Below are 27,732 nucleotides of genomic sequence, written 5' to 3'. Positions count from 1 at the left end.
GAACTGCAAATGTTGTTCTTGACCATCAGCATTCCCTTCTTGCTTTTGACACTAATTCACAGTGTTTGCATGGATCAAAGTGTTGTTGTGAATCATTCTTTGCACATCAAGGCATTTGAAAATATTTGATACATCTATTGTGTCAGAATGACAGATTCAATGACCATTTAAAAGCCTGTTGAACTTTCTTGGCATGACATTAATTTCCTTGATACATGAAGTATTGATGCCAATATGTTTCCTGAGATATTGTTGCATATATGTGTGTGTGTGTGTGTGTGTGTGTGTGTGTGTGTGTGTGTGTGTGTGTGTGTGTGTGTGTGTGTGTGTGTGTGTGTGTGCATAGCGCCTCTTTTGTTAGTCTGTAATATGATGTGGTAAAAGTTCCAGTTGTAAATTAACTCTAAATGATATGTGATCTGGAAAAGACATAATGGGGAAAAAACAAGTACATTTCTGAGGTACTCTGGTGTAGTTCAGTCTTCCTACAAAACACAAAGCTCAGGAACTATAATGGTCTTTAGATGGCTAAGCAACAAATACATATACATAGAGACAACCTTTATAAACCAGTATGTTAATGCAGGTGTGCTTGCTTGCTTGCTTACAGTGTACCGTAGGTCAACGAAGGTCATAGTTCACCATTGTCATCATGCCTACAAACAAGGTACATCAAGAGGTACAAGAACTGCATGTGCATGTATGTGTTATCTTATGAATATTATCTATGTATGTATGTGTCTTACTTAGATGCTGCCTTGTTTCCACAGTTTAGTTTTTTGCCTTTCAGAAAAAAGAAAACATTTGATCATTAGAGGACAAAACTATGTCTGTGCATTTGGATATTTGTGTTTGACAATATTCTTTAATACCCTTTAAATTGAATGTTAATGTTGGGAGTACAATACTCCAGATATACTCACTGAATATGATAAACATGCCCAGACAGAACAAAACAGCTGCAAAGATCAGCCCTCCTCTTCTAATGGACTCATAATCTGGAATGAGCATCCACAGATATGAACAAACACACACCTCATAAATTCATTTTCACGAGTCTATGCCTCTCATAATGCATAATATTGCTCCTAACAAAACTTTGCCTTAAGTGTTTTAGAGCATTGAGTGAAGGGTACATTTAACATGATTTTGTTTAGTGGTTCATGCAAGAAGGACTGTGCCCTTGAGATAAATAGAATAAGATGGAAGCAAACTGACTATCCATCTTCATAGTAGCTTGAACTTTCAAATGTGAGTTTATTATAATTATTTATATATATATATATTTTACAGTTAATGGGTGTTTATGATTATTTAACAGTCCTGTAATAACTATCAGATGTTCTTACCATAGTTAAAATCATCATCTGTATATTCCGTTGTTTCTTAAGAGAGAACACAAAGAGCATCATGTTAACTTTTACATTCTCTAATACATGTATTAATATGTAAAAGTATACAAAAAGAGTTACATACACCCAAAAGTTTAATAGTTACCTACACATTTGTTGCTTTGTCAAGTATAGATTTTCAAAAAGTGAATATTATTCACATAAACTTACCCAATCCCATGGTTACAGTATCAGTGGTACAGGGTCTCAAGTTCTCAAAGTTGAAAATATCACAACTATCCAGAGAAGAGTTTGAGCGTTTGCAGAGCTCTTTACTGTCTGATGGTGGAACTGTTTCAGATGGAACAAATGACAAATCAGGTAGAGCTAAATGGAGGGGAGAGAGAGGGTGTGCATGTTTTGCAACTTACAACCTTCAAACCCTTCTCTCTGACCTGTCTTATCCAGTAAACTTCAAAAAACACACATAAGCACAAGCCTTTGGGCCATTTCTTAATATCTAACCATTAAGCTGTAGTGAATATGCCCTTGCAATCAGCTGACAAGGTCATTAAAGCTCAATGAGAAGCACACAGACCATGAGAGACAGATTTAGTCTTTGAAGGACAGACAATGAGCTAAATTAATAACTCATAATATAAAATGACAAAACTTTTTTGCGCTGTGATTTTTTGTAAGGTATAATAAATGAACATTTTGCTGATAATGGATGGATATATTTAGTCTAGTTTATATCTGCGATCTGGCTCCAAACTGGTTTCGTTTATCTGTTAGTTCTGTTTCAGTGGGTGGTTAAGAATTAATCTGTCGTTTTATGAGGCACACATAACAAAGTGTAGAACAAATACATTACTAATCACTTTAGTTAAGAATGTGACAATTGTTTAGAAGTATAATTCTAACAGGAGAACTTTTCATAGTTTTTCTTTAGTTTTTAAAACAGAGGAATTGGAAAATACTGTACCGACTCTTCCAGTGACTACTCTTCTGTCTAAATACAACAGGTGTGAGTCTCACTTTAATAAGATGGAAGATAAATCTGTCAGAGTATAAAAGAGAATACGGGGGTATTTCTTTGCAAAGTTAATGATTAAGGCTGAGGAGAAGAATCCTGCTAACTTTCACCTTTTCAGAAGCAAAGAAACTGTCTTCAAGGACAATAGCACATTGTTTTAATTTGTAACCCTTAAATGCATGGTCATTTTCCCAAACTGCAAGAAATTATGACAAATCTAGAATATGATTCCTTATTTTCAAACTGAGATGCAACTGGCTGTCAAAAACACATTTTGAGCTACACAACACATAATATACCAGTGGTGGACAGTAACGAAGTAAATGTAATTCGTTACTGTACTTAAGTAGCTTTTTTGTGTATCTGTACTTTACTGAAGTATTTAAATTTGGGTAGACTTTTACTTTAACTCCACTACATTTCAAAGTCAAATATCTTACTTTTTACTCTACTACGTTTTCAAAATCAGTCGTTCCTTTTTATTTATGAGTGGATAAAAATGTAACTGGTCAAACGAGCCACCAATCACAGTACAGCGCGCGCGCTTTGTTTTGAACTTGCCTTGGCGGCATCTACTAAGCGCGAACCAGGGGTGCGTTTTCCAAAAGCATCGTTAGCCAACTATGGTCGCAAGTTCCGTCGTTATCATCATAGTTCAAGGAGTCGGTGTTTCCCGAAACCATCGTTCCAACGAACATTCACAAACATCGCAGAGTTGTGTGGTTGGAACGACAGCTCTCGACCTGTGGTTAGAAGCAGAGTTTCTTGTTATTATAACATGTGGGCTTAATAAATTATTATCTTGAGCCAAATAAGCAAGATGACATTCAGTACAATCAGTATCTTTTATTTAGAAGACATACAAATGTCCTTTATGTCTTTTAGTTTGTCAATAGATTTAAAGCACCGTTTTTGAAGAGTGGGCATGTGTGAACGTGTTCTAGTGCGTAAGAACGAGCCAATGATTGAATCTGGAAATAAAGCAAATAACTGAGAAAAATATGAGATAGTCCTCAGATGACATGTCCGTAATTTATAGCAAAACATCTAGTATTAATTCGATCGCAAACAGATTCATTAAAAGTCGTTTTTACTCCACCACATGTGTGACATCATTAACCAACGTGGTTGAACAACCAATTTGCGACAATACGGTTTCAGGAAACAGTCGTGACTAGCAAGTTGATTTCTTCAACAGTGCATCGTACTACGGTAGTGGAGCAGCAAGTTACGTCATTGTACGGGAATCGAACCCCAGAGCCGTTGAGAGTTGCGAATAGACGGCCACGTGATTCGTGTAGCTCTCAATAGTGCCAAACAAATTGCGTAGCCAATGATTTTAAGCGGGGCAGAGAGCAGCAGCTATTATTGCAGCAATTATCGGTAAATATTGACACATAATGTACATTGCTTATTATGTTGACACTAAAATGACTTGCATATAATAGCATTGTTTTTCTGGAGAGTAGCAGAAACACTGCATTAATAGGTTTTTGTGTTTAATTTTGGAGGGAAAGTGGCTGCTCCCATAACCATCCATCCATCCATCGTCAACCGCTTATCCTGTGTACAGGGTCGCGGGGGGCTGGAGCCTATCCCAGCTAACATTGGGCGAAAGGCGGGGGACACCCTGGACAGGTCGCCAGTTGCTCCCATAACATAGAATATATATATATAGGCCTATATATATGTGTGTGTGTGTGTGTGTGTGTGTGTGTGTGTGTGTGTGTGTGTGTGTGTGTGTGTGTGTGTGTGTGTGTGTGTGTGTGTGTGTGTGTGTGTGTGTGTGTGAGTGTGTATTTATCACTTTGTGGGGACCAAATGTCCCCATAAGGATAGTAAAACCCGAAATTTTTGACCTTGTGGGGACATTTTGTCAGTCCCCATGAGGAAAACAGCTTATAAATCATACTAAATTATGTTTTTTGAAAAGGTAAAAATGCAGAACGTTTTCTGTGAGGGTTAGGTTTAGGGGTAGGGTTAGGTTTAGGGGATAGAATATAAAGTTTGTACAGTATAAAAACCATTATGTCTATGGAAAGTCCCCATAAAACATGGAAACACAACATGTGTGTGTGTGTGTGCGTGTGCGCGCGCGCGCGCGTGTGTGTGTGTATATATATATATATCCATCCATCCATCGTCAACCGCTTATCCTGTGTACAGGGTCGCAGGGCGCTGGAGCCTATCCCAGCTAACATTGGGCGAAAGGCGGGGGACACCCTGGACAGGTCGCCAGTTGCTCCCATAACATAGAATATATATATCTGTGTGTGTGTGTGTGTGTGTGTGTGTGTGTGTGTGTGTGTGTGTGTGTGCGTGTGTGTGTGTATATATATATATATATATTTAATGGCGTTGTGCAGGTTTATGTGAATTTATCATAACATTAGGATGTTAATAATTATGACCATAGACTCGAGAAAAATATATACAGTAAATACTGTAAATGTATACCTTATGGGAACAGTCCCTTCCCTCCAAAATTAAACACACCAAAAATGTATTCAATTCAAATATATATATATATATATATATATATATATATATATATATATATATATATATATATATACATCTGACTAATTAATGTCATTTTATTAATAGACTGGTGTGCCAAGAGTGACTAGTCTTCATGTAGACTGAGTTAAGCAAGAGTCTTGTGACAAATTATAATAGGACATTATGGCCATAAAAAATCATAGTACTTGGATACTTAAGTACATTTGAAGGCAAATACTTTTGTACTTTTACTCAAGTGAATGTTTAAAGGCAGCACTTCTACTTTTGCTTGAGTAATATTTTACCTTGAGTATCTTTACTTTAACTCAAGTACATGGTATGTATACTTCGTCCACCACTGTAATATACACATGTGTAATGTATGTGTAACTTATGTGTAGCTTATGTGTATCTTATGTGTGTTCTGTCAGGCACTTGTTGAGTCTAAATAGATGCACAACTTACATAATTTCAATAGTACCCCCAAATTATAATAGTCACATCATACTTTACTTGTGTTGTACTTACTATAAGTTTTAAACTTCTATGTTGTTTCTTCAAATAGCAGTGTCAAATGTAAATCAAGTCAATCACTGAAACATCAGTGCCATCTTGAGTAAGAAATACATGTATATTATGTATGTTTATTCGCATATGAAATACTGATAATTCACCATTGTTGATAGTTCATTGTTGCACAGAAAGACAATGTGAAATAGTGTTTATTTTTATGAATATTATACTTATTTCTCTTGTAATAAGAAAAAATTGATATCACGTAATAGATATCAATTTAAATATATATGAAATAATTAAAAAAAATTATGGAAGAGCAAAAAAAAAAGAAGAAGAAGAAAAAATGACACTTTTACATACCTCGAGTCTGTAGAGACCCTGTGCACTTTTGGTACTTAAACCATTGTATAAAAATAAAAAAATACAATTAATTAGATTTTTTTTATGCAATTTTGCAATTTTTTCATGTTATATTATTTATAAGAGAAAGATTGAGAAATACTAAAGAGGTGTGGGCACAACTCCAGGGGGTGGAATGAGGTCCCGGGTCTCTAAAGACCAGATGTATACGTTTAAGGGTTAAGCAAATGCTAGCTTGAACACTGTTGAAGTTTAAAATAAAATAAAACTTCACTAGTTGCTGCATTACACTACAACGTGAACAAGACTGCAGCCCAATACGGCATTCTGTTCCTTTTTCTGTAAAATTTGGAATAATATTTTATTGAACCCCCCCCTGAAATCCATGTATCAAATATGATACACTTATCACAGTTCCAGCATTTGTGCCAGCTCATACCATTGTTTATTTTTCTCTCTTCCTCGTGTCTCACAGGTGGAGCTGGCATGTGATCGGCATTTCTATGGGAACACTGAACATGGAAATGATTTACTCGCCCATTACACCTGCTTCTCATTAACTGCGCTCACCACTCATTCCTTGTGTTTTCCCTCTTTCTTTGCCAGTTTATTGTTTTCTGTCAAGTGTTAACTGTGCTCTCTTGTTTAGTTGGAGATTGTTCGTGTGTCTGTTGGTTGTCTGTCTCTAGAGGTGTGGTCACCGGCGCCTTCACCTTCGCCCATATAGTTGCCCAGTTCCCTTGGAGGAGGATTCCTCGGTCTCTGCCCGCGTGTCAAGGGAGAATCTTGCCTGGGCTTTGCTTCACACCACACCAGCTTCAATGGACTCTCTTCGGATTGCTCCTGACCTCCACAACGCACACACACTCATTCCTTAGCCCGCTGAACAGCTATTGCTTTTGACTCTGCTCACTGCATCCAGTGCCTGCCCTCATTTACAAGACTGTTGTTAACAAACTCATTGAACTGTTTCCCTCTGCGTTTGGGTCCCTTTGTCTCCCCTCACCCTCTGACAACACCAGGCTTTACATATCCATTCCATTCATCCCCACAAAAAAATTAAATAAATCAAAGAGTTTTGAAAATTCAGACACATTTTTAATATATATTTAAAGTGTGAACCATCCATCTACCCATATTCTATATCCGTTTGTACTATGTAGGGTCGGGGTAGTGCTGAGATCTATTCCAGCTGTCTCGGGCCGAAGGTAGGGAAACATCCTGGATTCACACTCATCCACACATATTCACACTCTCACTCACACCTACAGGCAATTTAGAGTTTCCAATTCACTTAACCTGCATGTTATTGGACTTTTGGAGGAAACACGGGGAGAACATGCCAACTCCAAACAGAAAGGCCCTGGGTGAGCCGGGACTCGAACCGGTGACATTCTTGCTGTGACGCGACAGTGTTGCCTTAAGTATGAACTAATATGTCTGTATATTTTCAAATATTCAGCCTGCTCTGTGATTATAAATATCTCATAATTAAATTTTTTAAATGTCAATATAGTATTTGGTGCATAAAATACATATTATAAAAATTGCTTATTGAAAAAATATTTTATTAATGTTGTATTTGATGTGTTGAATTGAACTGTGATAAATTTGTTGTCATGGACAAACTCTCAAACATTTGGTGTCTCTGGTGTCACAAACTTAAATGTCCTACATAAAAATGAAATGCTGGGCCTCAGTAGGATAATGACATTTAAAGCCTAATTTATCAAATATGATACATAAAATAAAATTGAAACTTGCCTTTTTTAGTTTGTCTAATAGGACTAAAAACAGTTTAATGTCAAAAAACATACATTCATATTTATGTCATCATGCCAGAACAAGTTCACATATTCATCCTTCATCAAAATATTCATCATTCAGCCAATGCTTTTCTTCAAAGGGCATGACATTTCACCTTTTACAGGGACATTCCCCATGGAGCAACCTAAGGTTAGATCCCTAGCTCACAGCAAGGGCACAATTTTATCAGCTCATGTACCTTATATATATATAAATATATATTTAAACTTGGATATAAACTTGTAAAATGCAACTTTATATACTCTATATTGCTATACAACACCAAGTCCATTGTGTTATTTGTCTGTATTTGTTTGGTTAGGGTTGTTGAGACGATTCATATGTTGCCAACAAACATTTTCATTGCGTGTGATACTTTTCATAATTTAATAAATATATGTCAACCATTTAGAAATGTAACTATTGATACAATTATTATAACAGATGGAATTTCAAAAATGTAATAGTGAATTTATATCTTTATAACATAAATTAATATTTACTGTTAAAAAGTGCACATCAACTGTATTGCTTCATTTGTTTATAAAAATTAGAATACAAAAGTTTGCCTGTGATGTGTACACAAAGCAGCAAAGCAGAATACAAGATTTTGCCCTTCATGATTGAGAAAGGTTCATTGTCGCTCTTGCTGTAATTCAAGAAATGGAGAGAGAGACAGAGGGACATATTTTATAAGTTGTCTTTGTAAAAACAATATGTTTGTAAAGAAATAAACGTGTTATATCATGAGGTGTACCAATTTTTATTTGTATGATTGTGTATTTAGAAGATATGCAAAATGCTTTTGTGCATGTCTCCATATTTGAGTTTGTCTTTGTCTTTGTATGTGCATGTACAGTAAATACGTGTAAATAAAGTGAGAGTGTTTTTACCTGCATCTTGCCATGTATCCACGTTAAAAGGCGTCCTACGTTACTATAGATACCTGGACGGTTTATCTTTCCACAGCCATCTCCCCAACTTGTTACACCAGTGAGATACCAACGATCATCAGCCTTACACACCAATGGACCCCCACTATCTCCCTGAAGAGAGAGAGAGAGAGAGAGAGATTGAAAAAGTGACCAGCAAGAAGAAATTAATTGAGAATAGCAACTGCTGTGAGCAATAAAAAGTTTGAACTGCAATACAATATTTTACCACAAAGTGGAAGCATTTGCATTCCAAGACAGCTTGAATATGAGAATGTCTAACCTGGCAGGAGTCTTTCCCTCCTATAAGATCTCCAGCACACTGCATATTCTCAGTTATTAGTCCATTGTAAACAGCAGGTTTGTTACAAACAACTAAGTCTATCAAGCCTACTGCAACCTGCATCAAAATAATGGAACCACTATCTGCAAACACACACACACACACACACGAGAGAGAGAGAGAGAGAGAGAGAGAGAGAGACCAGCATTATAATTACATACATAGACAAATGCTAAACAAAACAACAAATACAGACATACCATCCCCTTCACGTGTAACTCCAAAACCAGTGGTCCAGCACTTGCTGCCTGGAGAAAAGGTCTGTCCAAACACAGGCAAACAGGCAGGCTGAACGTTACCTGCAATAGCACGCACACAGGTGTGTGATTATTCATTACTGTACAATGAGTCTGGTCACTTATACTTATGGTAATTTAGACAGCACTGTATTTAAACACAAATGGTTAATAGCTGCACAATTCAGTCAATTAAGCAACGATTTGCACAAATGTTCATGTATTGTACATTACATAATGCACTTCATTGAGTACTTGAGTAAAAGTTGTGTGTGTGTGTGTGTGGTAACTCACTGACAGGTCTGTTGAGTATTAGCAAGGCAATGTCATTGTTTTTTGTGTCTGGGTCGTAATTCTCATGTATGGTAATTTTCTTGACATTATACAAACTGGGAAGTTTGAGCTGGGACACCATACCAATATACACTTTCCAGTTACTAGGCAACAGATAGTCAGATTTTTCTCTAAGAAAATGAAAAAATGGAAACAGATTAATCTGTTAATCCATCTATGCTTTACAAATATTGTTTGTTAATGTATTTATATATATAAATATATAAATCATATTGTTTCGACAGACAGACAGACAGACAGACAGACAGACAGATAGACAGACAGATAGATAGATAGATAGATAGATAGATAGATAGATAGATAGATAGATAGATAGATAGATAGATAGATAGATAGATAGATAGATAGATAGATAGGCCCCTAAATGGTTTCCAACATGTAGATCATGTGACTGTCATTCAATCTTCTATCCATCTGTCTAGTGTATACTGACTGGGAGAAGCAGTGAGCAGCTGTAATGATGAAGTCTGGAGCCACCAGAGTTCCTCCACATGTGTGATGCCCACGGAAATGCAGGCTGGCCTGCCACGGCCACTGACCCTCAGCCGCCATATCTCCTCCTATGATCCTGGTGGAGACAGGTGGCCTTCCACAGTCTGATTAGAGAAAGAAAGGGAGGAATAGAAAGAAAGTGTAAGATATTGATAGCACATTAATGTAGCAAGAACATGTAGCAACAGAGTAGAGTGCTCACCACAACACCTCAGGGACACAGTCTGCTGAAGAGGACAGGACAAACTAAAACAATATTGTTACAAACACAATAGAGAGTTTCTTCACACATTTCTGTATCTAGATACATTGATTTATTTTTACATTTTATACTTTTATTACACATTTCCAATGTCCTCATTGCATTTTTATCTGTTTAAAACATCCCTTGATTGTAGCTGTAGAAATGTAATTCTACTATACACTATATGTGTTTGTTTCTATTATTCATTTGAGGGTATTGGAATCAGGCCTTTGAAGCTCCGAAAAGGAGATAAAATCACCAAAAACATAATCCATACAACTCAATCAATGTCTTCTGAATTGATCCTGTTGGTTTTGGGTGAGAACAGACCAAAATGTAACTCCTTTTTCACTGCACATCTTGACAGCGGTCTCTTCGGAAGAGTCGGCACCAGGAAAAAATTAGCTGGGGGGGCCTTTGGAGTTTTTTTTTTTTATGGGGGCCATACATGCACTAGACATACTTCGGCAATGGATCATCCGACGGAGGGTGGGGGTGAGGTGCATGGTGCAAGCTGCCAGGAGATCATCAGTTCATTGTATGTTCGGTGAGTAAGGAACCGTCTGAAAAATCCACCACAGAGGTGGGGCACAGAGGTCAAAGTGAGGGTGCACAGCCCGCTAAGCCCAACCCCCCACCCCCCCTTAGCACCGATGCTGCTCCTTGGTGAACATGATTTCAAGCTTGATTACACTTCCTATAGTGCCATGTTGTGCTCTGTGCATGTGTCGAGCACGGGCGGTGTAGGAAGTGTAATCGAGCTTGAAATCATGATTGTGCCTTGAGACTGCGAGGTGTACAGTGAAAAAGGAGTTACATTTTGGTCTGTTCTCACCCAAAACCAACTGGTTTGCTTCAGAAGACATTGATTATCAACTGGAGTCTTATGAATTACTTTTCTGGTGACTTTATCTCCTTTTTGGAACTTGAAAGGCCTGATCACCATTCACTTGCATTCATTTACAGAGCTGAGATATTCTTCTAAAAATCTTTATTTATGTTCTGAAAGTCATACATCTCTTAGATGGCAGACTAATATTTGCTATTCAATACAGTTGAAGTTTCTATCTTTGGTAAAATCAGATGATCAGAAGGAGTTATTAAGTAATTACATAATTATATTTACTGTATATAATATTGTAATATGAAATATTATATTTTAGAAAGGCTTCAACAAATGCTTCCTATTGACTGTCATACAGTGGTAAATCCAAATTAGTGTTTTATAAGTACTGATTATTGTTGTTCCTTTGATTACTATAACATCATTTGCTTTATGTTGGATTTTTTTAGTTCTCAGTGTTTTTGTGCTTTGAGCAAGACTTCTGTTGTTGTTGTTGTTATTACAGCATCGAATTATACCATTTTCCGGATTCTAACAACTCATACCTGATATTAACGCTTCCTTGGATAGTGTTTGAAAACTGATTGTTCATGCTTTGAAAGACAGATGAGTTGCTTTTCAAGACATCTACAGCATAACTCCTGTGAAGCACACAATCAGAAGCATGCATGTAATAATTTGTGTAGTGTGTGTGTGTGTGTATGTGTGTGTGTGTGTGTGTGTGAGCATGTATTTATCACTTTGTGGGGACCAAATGTCCCCATAAGGATAGTAAAACCCGAAATGTTTGACCTTGTGGGAACATTTTGTCGGTCCCCATGAGGAAAACAGCTTATAAATCATACTAAATTATGTTTTTTGAAAATGTAAAAATGCAGAAAGTTTTCTGTGAGGGTTAGGTTTAGGGGTAGGGTTAGGTTTAGGGGATAGAATATAAAGTTTGTACAGTATAAAAACCATTATGTCTATGAAAAGTCCCCATAAAACATGGAAATACAACATGTGTGTGTGTGTGTATGTATGTGTGTGTGTGTGTGTGTGTGTGTGTGTGTACACACTGTCTGAAGCCAAGCTGTTGGCAGGTTTGGTCAGCTATGTTTTTACTCCAGCCTTGTGCACAGACAGGAAGGAAGCTACCGGCCTTAGAGGTCATGACCTGCAATTCATTTGCTGTTCCAAACCGTACTGTAGGAAAAAACACCATTTAAAGACATATTAGTGTAAATCTTTCAGAATATCAACCAAAACCCAAGGAAATGAGAAGATACTTCACAAAAGCCACTTCATTGTTTATATGTACACTAATTGTAATGTGGTTGACACTGACCACAGCGAGATTCATCACTGCCTAGAGAACAGTCTCTCTTGCCATCACAGTTGACCGATGAGGGGGGGCATATGTCTGTTTCCTTATCTTTGCCTGAGAGAGTCCATAATGATGACCCATAACGCACTGTGCAGAAGTTAAAAATTACAAGTGCACCTGTGAACAGTTACTCTTCTGGAGGTTTGCCATTTGCAAATTGTAGATTTCAATCAAGATGAATCTTGTTTTCTAATCAGAATGTTTTTTTAAGCTTGGCTAATTCATAATCAGCACATATAGATATGATAATGAGCCAAACTATTTACTGTGCCATATGTTTCATTTGAAATTGACATTTTAGGAGAAAAATAATGCTTATGTATTCAGAGAACAAAATATTTCTTATTTAAAATTAAACAGTAGTGGGGACAGGAAAGCACAGGTGTAAATATTTTCATACAATATATACTCACCTCCCAGCCAGGCTGCAATTATAAGCAGCACTACTAGAAAAGCAGAACCACCCAACCCTCCAAAGCAACACCTTTTACTCCTGTATGTGCGAACATGCCTTCTCTGTGTTGAGACTACAGAAAGGAAACAACAGTGGCTATTGACACTACAATAAATTATACTAAATACATTTGATACAGCAGTTTAAGATAGATGACAGATTGAAGTATGATTGCTCAGTTTCTACTTAATGACCTTAGGTTTTCAAGACATATGTGTGTATAGGTTATGTTTCTGAGCAGCAGTACTTGTCTCAACTACACAGGGAGCAGGCATTTGTGGGATTGGCTGAGGTATGTAGTACGATTGGATTTGGGTAGCCGACAACACCTGAAGACTCGGATATGAAGGTGGAGACGTGTTCTGATTCACCACGGAGTCATACAAGGGGGGAGCATCAGTCTGTATTTAAAATGCATTAAAAATGCAGGGTTTTTACAAGGAAGCCAATATAGATCTATAAACACTCTTTTCAGTCACATGAAATTAAATGGACAATCTCATAATTTTACTCCCAGCCGGAGTTCATTTGTAATAAGTCTCACCATTAAGGCCTCTGCTGTATGCTGTGGGTATTTTCTTCAAACATTCAAAGTCATTTTTAGAGTAGCCTAATTATTCATCTAGCTGAGTTTCATTCTATTGAATCATAACATTGAAAGGTACAATCAACTGCATTTGTGGCATAATATTGATTACCACAAAAATTAATTAAAACCCTCCCTTCTTTAAAAAAAAAAAAAAAAAAAAAAAAAAAAGCTCAAATCTGGGTTCTAGTGAGGCACTTACAATGGAAGTGAATGGGGCCAATGTTAAAATACTCACTGTTTCAAAAGTATAGCCACAAGACGTAAATAATATGCATGTTAACACGACTTTAATGTGATAAAATCGCTTACTAACATTTTCTGTGTAAAGTCATAGCCAATTTTACTACCTCGTAGCCAGGGCTGGACTGGAAAGAGAAATCGGCCCGGGATTTTACATAGCAACTGGCCCAAAAGTTGTTGAGAAGGGTGTTCACTGTCCGTTCTGCATAAAGCAACGGCTCATCGCGGCCTATTCAGCACGTTTCGCGGCTGACCCACCGGCCTGCTCGGTTCAGCTGATGGCCATTCCGCCCTTGAACGGCCCCAAAGTGCGTTGGCCCACCAGAAAAATGCCCGGTATGCCAGAATACCAGTCCAGCCGTGCTCGTAGCCATGACGATCAGTAGCTGTTTTAATCGCCACACAAGCCGCGCTCTCAATCCCATACGCGCGAACGGGTGAGTTAGAGGCCGTTCACACCGAACATGTTTTTGCGTGCGTCTGCTCTGTTTTTCCATTATTTTCCTTTGAAAACACTTACTGAACAAACGTCCAGCTGGACGCTATTTCTTCAGTCTCACACAGGACCAGCACATTTTTGACACTGTGTCAAGTTAAAATAGCTTCAGGTCTCAAAAACGCACGTCGAGACACCTGCGTTCTGTTTCAGTCGTTGTGCTGCGTCTATTGTTTTTAGCGCAGGTGTCACAAAGATTTAATGTTTAGGTTGCAAAGAGAACTGTTACAATGTTTAACATTATTCCTGATTATTCTGCACCAATCAAAGTTTCAGCTCTTGATAAATGGCAATGTTTTTCCCTTCTGCTATATTGTGCTGAGGGGCAAACATGCCTTGTATGTTTACTATGACTGTTATGAATGTTGCCTACAATGCTTACAATACAGCCTTTAGTAACATGATGAACTGCAGCATCAGAATATAAGCTCCAGGTGAAAGTAAAATAAGAAAGAAAAATAATACTACTGAATACAACAAATCCTCAAAGTAATAGTAATAATAATGATACTGTTTTATACTGTATTATAAAACTGGACAGCAATGCATAATTGTTGGGTTATAATAATAATAATAATAATAATAATAATAATAATAATAAATAACAACTGAATTCCAAAATGTTTGTGAGTGAAGGTGTAGGTTTTGGACACCCTGTTCATAAAAACAAAGAAAGAAAGTGTTTTGTAAAAATATATGTATTGCATTTTTTTATCACTGTATTGTGGAAAAACTGGAAAACATGTTGTATTTTTAAATAGATTTTTTATTTTAATTTAACATTTTGAATGTACTTGGTTACACGGCTGATAGGATGAATTTCAAATTATTGAATTTTATGTCATTTTTGTAGCCAACATTTTCTAAATTGGGCCCCGGGTTGGTCGGTTGCTTGGGGCCTCAGAAATCGTAAACACACTGATGATGATGTAATGTCAACAAACACTAAAACGTCAGTTAAAATTTCTACTTTAATTAATACATGAGTTTGAATAGAAGAATTAATGCAAGTGCTTTTATAAAAATGATAAGCTTCACATGTCTGCCTTTAAACACTTAAAAATCTCAAGTGTCAGTCTTAAACCTTGATTTTTGCTTTTCAAAGAAAGAGAGTGACGAGTCGAAATTATTTTTGTGGGAATCGATATCATGCCACAAATGCTGTCCTACTGAACCCGAAATATTCCTTTAAATTCTAGAGAGTTTCATGCAATGTTTATTTTCTCTCCATCTTTGTTCTGGACATAGACCTTATTCATAGTAGTGCCATATTTAATTTGTGACAGGTATGAAAATGTTGACTGTGAGAAATAGTCTTACAGTCTCTTCGTTGGCAGGCATGCACGGTATAAAGCAGTATTATTTGTATTCCTATATCACATCTAATTTTCACAACTGCTTTCTAGAGTTAGTTGTCAATTAAAATTATGTTGTAAAGCCTCTTTTTCATACCCTTCACATTCAAATATGTCGCAACTGTGAATAAGGTCAATTATATTGACATCCTCTCAGCACAAGATGCCGCCATTACCAGAGGTTTTTGTGATAGAATATTAGCCGTATAGTTAATTATAAATTACACGATCGTCAAATTAAATCTAAATTATTTTCCACATGCAACCTACTGTTCATTTTATTTATTAAAATATCTAGTAGGCCTACTGACTGGAAGTGACACACACACACACACACACACACACACACATGTTGTGTTTCCATGTTTTATGGGGACTTTTCATAGACATAATGGTTTTTATACTGTACAAACTTTATATTCTATCCCCTAAACCTAACCCTACCCCTAAACCTAACCCTCACAGAAAACTTCCTGCATTTTTACATTTTCAAAAAACATAATTTTGTATGATTTATAAGCTGTTTTCCTCATGGGGACCGACAAAATGTCCCCACAAGGTCAAAAATTTCGGGTTTTACTATCCTTATGGAGACATTTGTTCCCCACAAAGTGATAAATACACGCTCACACACACACACACACACACACACACACACACACACACACACACACACACACACACACAACTGTACATCGAAGCAGGGTAATAATATATATTGCTATAGCCAACAGAACCACTCCCTGAGCATTCAGGTCCCTGCGCAAATAATAATGGCAGAAAAAAAGGCTAATTACTTGCATTACACATTGTTTGATTGTGTTACTATTTTCAATATTAAAACCATAAACTTTGTTGTTTGCTCTAGGAGATAAAATGTATTTATTTTCGAATATATGCAGCGAATCACTCACATGTAATTTACCTCAAAGTTATATTTCTGTTACTATAAACAGTTGCATTCATGTCCTTAACAGATGATTACTACACAAATTACAATGTCTACATTTGAAGAAGGTAGTTAAGGAAGTCAACTATTCCAAGTGCCAAATAGGACACAACACCAAGACAACTGTAGTGATACAAACAAGCTGGCCACTAATAGAAAAATTGGAATGTGGAACAGTACTAATACAATTGTAGTACTTTTCACTTCACATTCAAGTAACTTAAACAAAATATAAAAACTACAATTCTTTTGCTGTACAAAAGAACTAATTGTCTACTAAAATAACTAATCACACACCTTAAACACAAATTAATGTTCATTTCTAAGACTCCTCAATATTTGCTGAAAACATATTTTGCTGCCTATTATGTCTTAAAGTGTTCATACCTGTCTGTCCTCCATAGGTGAGTATTCTGTTTAAAGAGATCAGGTAGATTCTACCTGTACCCCAGCTTAGTGTTAGTGCTCTGGCATGCACCTTGTTAGTGGTACAGTGGAACCATTACATCATTAAAGCAGGTAAACCTCACCCTGTAAATCCTTGCTTCTTTTTATCGCTCTATCCCGTTCAACTGGTTTAACAGCAACCTCTTTCTATCAGAGTTTCTCAACAGCATGTCCATAGAAATACTGTAATGCAGATACACACATAGAGAACATAAATCTCTGTGAATTGATTTAATCATACAGGATACTTAATTGGGTGTGTTGATGCCGTCAGAATGGTTTTCTCCATTATACAAGCATACATACCACTTTCACAAACATGCTCTCACAAAGATTATATTTCACACAACACCCACACAGGCAGGCAGTATACCAGAATAAAGCCAAAATCACCAGAATATTAAATACATTATTAGAGATGATATTTTTATATTATTATATTTAGAGTCTCTAAATAGTGTTTATTTCTAATAGAACTGTCAAATATGCCTCAATTGAAGGTGTGTGTCTGTTAAATATTTATGATTCAAGCAGTACCAGTTCATGAAAGAACTTTTATTCTGTAAGGTGTATCACATAGACTGTAGATGAGCAACAAAATGCAACACCTTTCAGCCAAATCTGTGTAGTAGTTTAAAGGTATTAAAATCACACTGATTTTAAAATCATTTTGAAATCCCCTTTTATTTATTAATCTGAAATCAATACAAAGGTTTTGAGGAGGTTGTGATTTAGATTTAGATCTAGTTTGAAATCAAAGTCTGATCAAATCTGTCTTCAACTGATTAGTCAATGCAGTTCAGCTGATTGAAGGTGATTGATTACTTAGGCAGCAGACAGGCAGTCCCTAATTACTGATGGTTTCTGGTGAACTATTAGTCACAGTCTTATGATAGGGAGCGGAGTGCGGTTTAGTTGTTAGAATTGTAGGAGACCACCACCTGCCTAAACACATTCATGAATTCATTCATAAGCTGTTAATTTAACATAGTTTCATACACAGTTAGAGGAAGGAGAGGACAACACACTTCAACTTGGGGACATTTTGAAGAGAACCTGTTAACTTCACTGATTTGTCCAAGTTTCAATCCATCATCTTCCAGTTTATCATGGCCCTGAAGCTGAGACGAAGGAGAGAGTTAAGCACACTGCAGACAGTGGAGAGCAGAGCACGCATGAGATTGACTGTTATCACAGTGTGCTGTGTGATTGTCATACTGGCAACCTTGATAGTGGGGTTATACTTCAGTAAGAGTCTGTTGCTGGTCTGGCCTTCTGGGCTTGTAATATAACTGTGAAAATATAAAACTGCCATGCAAAAAACAAATATCTCTGACACTCCTGTTCTTTGTGCACTCCTGCAGCCATTAGGATGGTAAATACAAAGTTTTTCTTCTGCTCTGGCTCTCTGAAGTTTGTTCCAATAGAGAAGGTATGTGATGGGAAGGCCGACTGTGCAGGTGGTGAGGACGAGAACATCTGTGTATCCAAACTGCGGACCAATGACACTTATCCAGGTAAACACAATTAATTGTAACCCAACCTATGAGATGTAATTAATTTTCAATGTTATCTTTTGCTTTAAGCTTAGAGCTGCATTTGTAGGAAAACATGAATCATCTATATATTTTTGTCTTGCTGTAGTGAGGCTGGTGGGGGACAGACTGGTCCTGCAGGTGTTCATTAATGAGTGTGGATGGAGATCAGTGTGTGCTGATAACTGGAGAACAAAGCACACACGGTTAACCTGTCAACAACTGGGCTATACACTGTTAGTACACACAGAGGGCAAGTATAATTATAAGCAATGGACAGTAAATGTAAAAGCTGTGAAACTACACAAATGACAATTTTGTAATCCTAATATAGGTAGGAGAACCTTCCTGATGAATACTGTTTGAATCAATGCACTAGGTATGAAGTATTTTACATTACAGGAGTCCACGAAGTACAAGAATCCCAGTGAAGAGTTTAGTCTCCAGCCTTCAAAATGCATACTCTACAGTCAGCACTGACTCGACACACACTGACATCCAGAGTTACCTTACTGCCAGGTGAGCAGCACAACCAAGTGCTCTGCACTATATGAGGTCTTTTGTGATATTTTCCATAACTATTTTTGCATGATGTGATTTATATATGGAAATTATGATACATGTTCTCCCTCTCACCAGTGATAAATGTTTCTCTGGCTCAGTGGTGTCTTTGTCCTGCTCTGGTAAGAACGTTTGAATGAGAGTGTGTGATTGGGAAATAATGATCCTGCCAATATTCAAATATGCTAGACAGGCCTGCTCCAAGACACTGTCATGGTGGGGTGGGGTGAAGGTATTAGGCTGGGGGGGTGGTGTATGCTTGTGATTTGGTGAGCCAGACCTGGTGCTAGAGCTGTTCAGCCGTGACTTCAATTCATAGGCAAACTCGTAAGGTTATTTCGCCATGGGCTCCCTCTGGATTTTCCTATTGGTTTTTATAATGTCAGTTTTGGGTTTATTAGGAAAAATAAGGTCTGTTACTTGGACTCCCTCTCTCTCCTGGAAAGTTGCACAGTAATGTCTCAAACATGAATTTTTTGAAGTTGTCATGTTTATTTTTTTAAGATGCATGTTCCTAAAGGGCTAAACAAAATAAGCATATAAGTGGATATTCCTGATGAAATAGAAAAACACTGTAACCCTTAGCAACTGTGGCTTCAATTTATGTTTGACATGATTGTGTATAATTTCTGTTCTAGAACAAAATGCCTGGATACAAAATGAAGAATCTTTAATGTTTACATGCCTATTTTAATAAAAAATTTAAAACTGCTATAGGGAGATGCTATAGGGAGATCCAGAGAGAACCAATAACTCAAATTATGATTTTCTACCAGGTTTTTGGACCACAACTTGAACATCTATATACCATTTCAAGATGGCAAGTTATCAAGAGTAACTTGCTACTGGTCGAGGCTGTCCTGTTTGCATAATGGCAAACAAATCCACTAGGAAAGGAAGCTAGCCATTTTATCAATGTTAAAATGACAGACTAAAAGCTCATTTTGTTAAGTTAGTCTGCTGGTGAGGCACAATCAACAAATCCTTTGACATATTTTGCAGTTGGGGTGTAATTTTAATGGTTTGTAACAAGTGTGTTTGCTGGGAAATGTATATTGACTGAACAAGGCCACAGCCACGCTAATCTGATATCACTTTCTTAACACTGTCATTTTCTAAGATACTGTTTGCTGTAAGTGTTTTCGAAACGCTCTGTTTTTGGTGATGGAAAATGCAGTTTTAGTGTTGAGAGGTGTAGATGAGAACATGGCCTTAATTATAACAAACTTGCTACTATATTTAACTTTTCTGTCCTGTCTCTACTGTGACCCACAGTACTGTTTAAATAAAAAGGATGGGCATTAATTGATAGAGGGAAAAACATTCAGTGTCCAATGGTGACTTTAGAACAAGTATATAATGTTGTTCAAGGAGGTGAGTGTGAAGTGAGCCAAAACTGAATTTTGTCAAATAATCCCTGAAGACAAAAAAAAAAGAACATTGTGGATGATCAATTTCTTGCTGTTCTTTTGCAGACTGTGGGGAGGTGTTGGGAGAGGACCGTATTGTTGGTGGGGTGGACACCGAAATAAACCATTGGCCATGGCAGGTTAGTCTACAATGGAACCACCAGCATTCGTGTGGCGGAGCATTGCTGTCCACAAACTGGATTATATCAGCAGCTCACTGTTTCACAGGGTGAGTCACAGACACAAATGTTAATGTATGGAAGAATTTTAATCAAGCAATTTTACTATTAGATTATTCTTTCATCAGAGTGATTCATTTTGAATTCACTCCGATGGCTGATGCCTGGTGAAACATCTTATTTGTGGGGAGGAAACAAATCCTATTGCCTATAAAATTCTACTTTACAATTAAACTTTTTATTAAATTTCGACTGTGGATATTTTTTATGTAGGTGTGATAACTTGCCATGTTTTTCTCACTTGTACAAACTCTCAGCCGAACACGGGAGCTGAGTCGATGGACTGTAGTGTTGGGACAGACCCAACTGGGTACATCCAAAGGTGTCACTGTAGAGATGATTGTTGTTCACAAGGACTACAGCCACTTGAGTAGTGACTTTGACATTGCAATGCTAAAACTCACCTGGCCTGTCACAATCGGAGGTACTTCATCTATCCGTTCTTATGAAGTGCACTTTAATATTACAGATTTGAAGTGAGAAGTACTATATTGGGGGGAGGAAACAAAGTTGGTTTAGTCTCATCAAGCATCTGTACAATCATCAGTCAAATCGTACTTTTCGGCTATCTATTTTCCCTTGTTGGAAAGACCAATATGTTGTGCTTCAACCCATTCTCACTAAAGCTTGTGCAGAAGCCATTCGTGTCTGCATGATGATGCCAAAGGTGCCCATTTATACTTCTATTCAATCATATAGAATATTTTGGATCCCCAAGCCCATGTCTAAACCTAACCGATAATCAATGTAAAACATGAAAGACACTTTGATATACATTACACTATTGATATGTTAAGTGCCCAACCGCACACTTGGGCCTAAAATCAACCAGATCTCAACGATAGAAAAGGCATAACGAGCAGATAAATTAGTCTCAATTATTTGTTTATAAAAATGCACTATAATGTTACAAACAAAATGATGGCATTGTAAGTATCTTTTAATCGGTAAAAATATTCCCCCTCAGTGAATACATCCTGATTCTACCGGCACGTCTCTTTAAAAAAAAAAAAAACGGCTGTACATCCGAAATTGAGGTCGTTGTAATCGTCACAAGACATGCCAGAGCCAGTGGCATAATCGCGGAGTCTCTGATGTCAAACCCGTGTCATAACGCTTGAGGGCAAATACATTTTGAATGTGTTAACTTGTGCAGGATGTGTTACGGTGTAGCTACGCCGGGTGACTGCAATCGGTGACTAAAAACATACATAAAGGTTTTCTTCACACAAAATGAAGACTCTGAATACACCCGGTATGAAACAGGTCACTTCAGCAGTGCACAATGTGTACAGGTCGATAAAACGGACAATCAGATAAACTACAGATTAAATATTGACCACTGCAAATAAAGGTTGCGGATTTCAAATGAGATGAAACCCATACCCCCAATATATGTCACGATCAGGCCAGCTGACAGTCTTGCCTGGGCCCGGGACAAGATAATCTTAGATGGGCCCCCCGATGCCCAGATCTCTCCTTTTCCCTTGCTCTTCCTCTCCTGTTCCCCTCCTCCGCTCTTCCTCTCCTGTTCCCCTCCTCTGCTCTTCCTCTCCTGTTCCCCTCCTCTGCTCTTCCTCTCCTGTTCCCCTCCTCTGCTCTTCCTCTCCTGTTCCCCTCCTCTGCTCTTCCTCTCCTGTTCCCCTCCTCTGCTCTTCCTCTCCTGTTCCCCTCCTCTGCTCTTCCTCTCCTGTTCCTCTCCTCTGCTCTTCCTCTCCTGTTCCCCTCCTCTGCTCTTCCTCTCCTGTTCCTCTCCTGTTCCCCTCCTCTGCTCTTCCTCTCCTGTTCCCTTCCTCTGCTCTTCCTCTCCTGTTCCCCTCCTCTGCTCTTCCTCTCCTGTTCCCCTCCTCTGCTCTTCCTCTCCTGTTCCCCTCCTCTGCTCTTCCTCTCTTGTTCCTCTCCTCTGCTCTTCCTCTCCTGTTCCCCTCCTCTGCTCTTCCTCTCCTGTTCCCCTCCTCTGCTCTTCCTCTCTTGTTCCTCTCCCCTCCTCTGCTCTTCCTCTCCTGTTCCCCTCCTCTGCTCTTCCTCTCCTGTTCCCCTCCTCTGCTCTTCCTCTCCTGTTCCCCTCCTCTGCTCTTCCTCTCCTGTTCCCCTCCTCTGCTATTCCTCTCTGACGGAGCTACCAAACTCAACTGTTTCTGTCAAAGATAACGTGTTGTGTCAGGCTCTTATACTAGAGATGCACCAATTACAATTTTCTAGGCCAATTCTGATTTTAGCCGATTCCGTTGTTCTAACCACTTTACAGCAGACTTCCATTTTTTTTTTTTTTTTATAAAACACCATATACTTTTACCCAAACTGAATAATAAAAACACGTTTAAATGGGTACATTTTCTATAAATGTTTTCATTTTTTTTCTGACATAGCCTACTGCAGTTCTTGTTAAAACATACTAGACATGCAAAATCTGTGCATTTTGGGCACTTTTTGTGTGAAATCATATTTATTTTTTGTCCATCAAAAGTGTGCTTTCACTTTTAATTAAGCATGAGCAGCGCAGCAAAAATAGACTCGGATCTGGCCCATTATCTGTTCACCGATGCCAACAGTGACGCATTTCAGCCGGCTTTTTATTTCTCATCTCCATAAATATATCTAGTAGTAAAGCTAATGCAAGGGCTAGAAATCAATGAATTCTTTGCTAATACTTCCTCGTCATCATGGAGAGCGCAGTTCGCACCGCTTTCTCCTTTCCACAAGCGCGTGCTCTCCCGTGGCGTCTGTCGTTGCTATGCAACAATGAACTTGCGCGCCTGTAAAACGAGCGCGCCGCGTCGCTATTATGAGCTAATGTCCAAAATATTTCCATATGTGTCTCTTTCCTCCTTTCTTATCAACAAGTGGATTTACAGCCACCACATCAGCAGCACCGCCGGTCGCAATGTCTCAGCACTTTTATGAAGAGGACGCAACTGCACGCGCTTCGGGCATGCACGCGCATCAAGTACCGGGTTTGAGAAAACCTGGTACCGTGGCGTGACGTTTAAAACAAAATTAGTACCGACTTGGTACCGAAGTACCGGGTCTTTGACAACACTCATAAACGTTGGCTGCGCTGTTTCTTACCTTGCTCTACGTTGACTTTACTAACGTTAGTTCCAGCTTCTCCGTCACCACCTTTTTTAAAATATTTGTTTAGGACATCTCGAAGGCCTCTATTTTCTTCTTCCCTTCTTCTCTTTTCTTTTCTTTTCTGAGCACCAGACTTGTGCTGACCGGACATTTTGATCGTAACGTTAGCCTACTGAACTTCAAATCAAATGACAACATCAAATTTTGATCAGTGGCCAAACCATTTTTGTTTTGGGGGTGGGCGGGGGTTCTTGACCACTATTTCAAGGACAATTAGGAAGAAAACAAATAAAAAGCTTTTATGTAACTCAAATATTAGATATTTTTTTCCACAAATATGCCTATTTTATTTATTTTTTAACAATTATTCCATAATTTAATGAGGGCCCAGTTCTGGGCCCCCCCCCCCCTACCCTGGGCCCGGGACAACAGACCCGTTTGTCCCCCCCTGTCGGCGGGCCTGGTCACGATAACAAAGTTGTACCCCAACATAATTAAATTCGAATGCCCATCGCGTCAATTGACGTAAAGTTTATCGTTGAAAAAGAACGCACTTTCCGAATGCGTCGTTAAAATGACGTAAGGGGGCTCTTTTGGTGTCCGTAGATTGACGCGCTTGCAACGCACAAGAGTCTGTCTTTTGGGGCTTTTCCACTGCACTGTTCGACTCGCTTTTTTGGGGGTTTTCAACTGTGGATCGTACCTGATACCTTTTTAGTACCACCTCGGGTTTCCCTTTTTTTTTTTTTAATGCTCAAAACCGTACAGTAAAGTCAACAAAATGCATAAAAAAAATAAATGCATAATATAAATTGTACATATTGACGAATTACATGACACTGAAAAAAGGAAAAGTATTGCAAACCGATAATGTTTAAGGCTTTTCTGTTCTCAGACAATTTAAATTGAAATTGGGTATTTTTCAAGTTCTTAAAAACAAGAGGTTTAGCATTTAGATAAATAAAATAAGACCACTTTTCATTAATGTTCATTACAATGGATTTTCTAATATAATGAATATAATTTTTCCACAAATTAAAGAGTATCTGTTCAATAACTTGACCCAATTTCGGCTCCAAATGAACCGATTGAGCAGCATAAATAAGCCTTAAGAGGCCTTCAGCCTTTTGTAAGAAGTACCTTACCTCTCAAAGAGATCTCTTGTAGCCACTGGTTAAATCTCTTCTGAATTTAATCCAAAAGGTGTTGACTATTAAAAATTAATTTATTTTTGTTCCTTCACTATATGAACTCCTAAATAACAACCTTTTCTTTCACCGGAATATTATAATATTATCGGTCAAGGTTCCAAGCAAGCCGATACTAAATGTGACGTCAAAACCCTGCACATCACCGATTGGACAGAGTAGTCCCTACAAGCGTCACTGGATTACCAACATGCGACAAACCCGCTAGTTTTAAAGTTGGCAACAGTGATAACCGTATCATTTGTTCACGCGACTTATGAATTGTGAAATAAAGAGATGGCTGTGAGCAAAACCATGCCGTGGTCAATAAACGAGGTGCAGACGGTATGCGATTGAGCTAAACTAAAAACTCTCTGGAAGTGTCTCAGCTGCACCCGGCTACCATCGGACCTACCAACCATGTAGGGAAGTGTATTTAAAAAAAAAAAAAAACACACACACCATGGTGACTACAGAACCATCAAGGGGAAGTGGTTCGACCAAATGGACTGTCTAAACCAGCGAGCAATGGGAGGGAGCGTGCCCTGGACTGGCGTTGATCCACGATGGAGAACTCTTATGTTAACTCTGCTTGGAAGCTTTTCTTTCAGTCGCCTTCAGCTTGCTCACTGGGGTTATAAATGCAATTTATTTATTTTTAAACCCAATTCAAAGTCGTATTTTATCAAATTACACAATGATTCATCGACATTATAAACAGTTTTATCTCCTGTTAATGCCTAATCTTCTGTAAAGCTGCTTTGAAACTTTGTGTGTTGTGAAAGGTGCTGTGTTGTGAAAGGTGCTACACAAATAAAATTGACTTGACTGGACTTTGTTGACCAGCTACTGGAAGCTTGCTTCTAAAACAACCAGGCCAATTTAACTGTTACACTTGTGTAAAATCACCATGCAACAACTGCTTTATGCTGCACAATGGGCTAACAGCTATCGGTTAAAAAAAAACTATAATCCCACTCACGTTGAGGAGGCACTAAACTGCAGTGGAAATGCAAGCTCAGAAAAGTAAAGCAAGTAGAGTTGAGGCGAGTCGAACTGTAATGTGCAGTGGAAAAGTGCCATTTGATGCCTTTTGTAGCGAGACCGGTTGTGTGCTTTGGTCGCTGGTCAACCAGAACGGTTCTGAAGTGTTAATGATGTTAAAGATACTTTGAAACACTCCTTTGGTTGGCAAAGAGCAACAATACAGCAAGAGATGCCTCTTTGATTAGTCGGAGCTATCAATGAGCATTTATAAGTTTGCAAAACTGATCCTTTGATTTTTCTCCTTTTTTTTTTTTTTTTAAGTAGTTTTTGGTCGTAATTTTTACTTGCGCATTGATTAACCTAGTGTTATTACTCTAGCACTTAAGTATGGAAGTTTTTTTTTGTTTCAACTCAATGGCATTGTCTATCTTCCGTTTTCTACACTCAGAATCAATCTTGCCAGTTTGTTTGCCTCCACACCAGCTGTCTGTGAAAGAGATGCTTGTGGTGACTGGATGGGGCTTGTTAAAGGAGAAGGGTAAGGAGTGTTGCCTACCTTACAAATTAGCGATCAAATTCTTATTTTTTTATTTTCTTCTACCTCATTCTCCCTCTTTCACAGGTGAGTTACCCTTAGTATTGCAGAAAGCTTCAGTACCACTCATTGACAGATCCGAGTGTTCCAAGCCCTCAGTTTATGGTTCACTCATTACTCCTAGAATGCTTTGTGCTGGATTCCTTGAAGGAAATGTTGATGCGTGTCAGGTATCAAAAAATCTAATCTTATTGTGTAGGATAGGCTACCCTTTTCTGTGCAGACAGACAAGCCATCAATTTAAACTGAATGGAACCATAAACTCTTTACTGTGGTTTTTTTTTTTTTTTTTTTAGGGAGACAGTGGTGGTCCACTTGTATACCTATCATCACGTTGGCAATTATTGGGCATAGTGAGTTGGGGAGTGGGATGTGCACGTGAGGGAAAACCTGGAGTTTACACTGATGTCAGTCAACTTCTCAACTGGATCTACACTGTAATGGAGGTGTGTTCTGTTTGTTGTACATATGTTACATTTAATTTTTTTAAATTAAGAAATGAAATGATATACCAGATTGATTTGATATATATTTTAGATGCACCCATGAGAATGAAAGCATGGACACATCACTGCCTGCTCTTGAGACACGCAGGAGGATACGCAACCAAACCTCCATGTTCTTGTACCTAGTCTTGATACAGCAATTGCACTGTCCAAGAAAAATCTTTTGTATACATTTTATAATCCTTTTTGCTGCTCAGTTTGACCAAGGTATTGTCAAAGTTTGTGCTTTTTAGTCCCGTTTATTTCTTAGTTGCAATTTCCCAGTTAGCCTGTTGTATGTTAATTTCACTGTCAATATATGTATGAATGTTTTAATATTTCTTTCTATACAAAAGCATGTAGAGGACCAAAAATAAAGTAATAAACCTTTTAATGCATTTACCAATACAGCAATCAAAATATTTTTATTTTGTTAGCTGCTTATATGCACTATTGTCCAGTCCCATCGGGAATAACAGGCCTGCAGACTGGCTTAACTTCCTGAGAACCGAGTGTGACCGCTTTTTTTGTAACTAGCGCCTAATAAGCAGAGCATCTTTAAAGGAAACACCTCCGCATTATATATTTAATGCATCCTTTTATTAAAGTTCGATCGGCACCTCTCCCTTGGATCTGATCACTTAATGCGACTCGTGGAGAGATTGAAACTCCACCCGGCCGATGCACACTCTGGCTCGCCACATGTTGAATAATTTGTGTATTTTATCATGAAAAAAAATCTGATTTTTATGAAAGCTCTGCAGCTC

The 27,732-nt window shown here is 38.0% G+C and overlaps 2 protein-coding genes and 1 long non-coding RNA gene across 3 annotated transcripts; 1 reads left to right on the top strand and 2 right to left on the bottom strand.

Moving 5' to 3' along the window:
• Positions 1-922: 922 nt before the first annotated feature.
• Positions 923-2,039, bottom strand: LOC127632671 (uncharacterized). Its single transcript, XR_007969129.1, has 3 exons — positions 1,563-2,039; positions 1,350-1,385; positions 923-998 (listed from the first exon to the last, which is right to left on the bottom strand). It is a non-coding gene; the product is annotated as an uncharacterized LOC127632671 (long non-coding RNA).
• Positions 2,040-6,256: 4,217 nt separating this feature from the next.
• Positions 6,257-16,964, bottom strand: tmprss13b (transmembrane serine protease 13b). The gene is made up of 13 exons (XM_052111394.1): positions 16,833-16,964; positions 13,064-13,217; positions 12,776-12,889; positions 12,324-12,449; positions 12,055-12,181; positions 11,542-11,637; positions 10,111-10,154; positions 9,850-10,012; positions 9,357-9,526; positions 9,027-9,125; positions 8,767-8,909; positions 8,445-8,597; positions 6,257-8,200 (listed from the first exon to the last, which is right to left on the bottom strand). The coding sequence occupies exons 1-13, from the start codon at positions 16,845-16,847 to the stop codon at positions 8,186-8,188; spliced, it is 1,419 nt and encodes a 472-aa protein (XP_051967354.1). The 5' UTR covers positions 16,848-16,964; the 3' UTR covers positions 6,257-8,185.
• An 897-nt stretch (positions 16,965-17,861) lies between these two features.
• Positions 17,862-27,219, top strand: tmprss4b (transmembrane serine protease 4b). The gene is made up of 11 exons (XM_052099344.1): positions 17,862-18,140; positions 18,257-18,409; positions 18,537-18,663; positions 18,830-18,946; positions 19,067-19,110; positions 20,464-20,626; positions 20,894-21,060; positions 26,334-26,423; positions 26,508-26,650; positions 26,777-26,926; positions 27,184-27,219. The coding sequence occupies exons 1-11, from the start codon at positions 18,002-18,004 to the stop codon at positions 27,217-27,219; spliced, it is 1,329 nt and encodes a 442-aa protein (XP_051955304.1). The 5' UTR covers positions 17,862-18,001.
• Positions 27,220-27,732: the final 513 nt, after the last annotated feature.

The sequence above is a fragment of the Xyrauchen texanus genome, chromosome 3 (assembly GCF_025860055.1).
Source record: "Xyrauchen texanus isolate HMW12.3.18 chromosome 3, RBS_HiC_50CHRs, whole genome shotgun sequence".
NCBI lineage: Eukaryota > Metazoa > Chordata > Actinopteri > Cypriniformes > Catostomidae > Xyrauchen > Xyrauchen texanus.
This window is presented reverse-complemented; position numbering and strand designations above follow the sequence as displayed.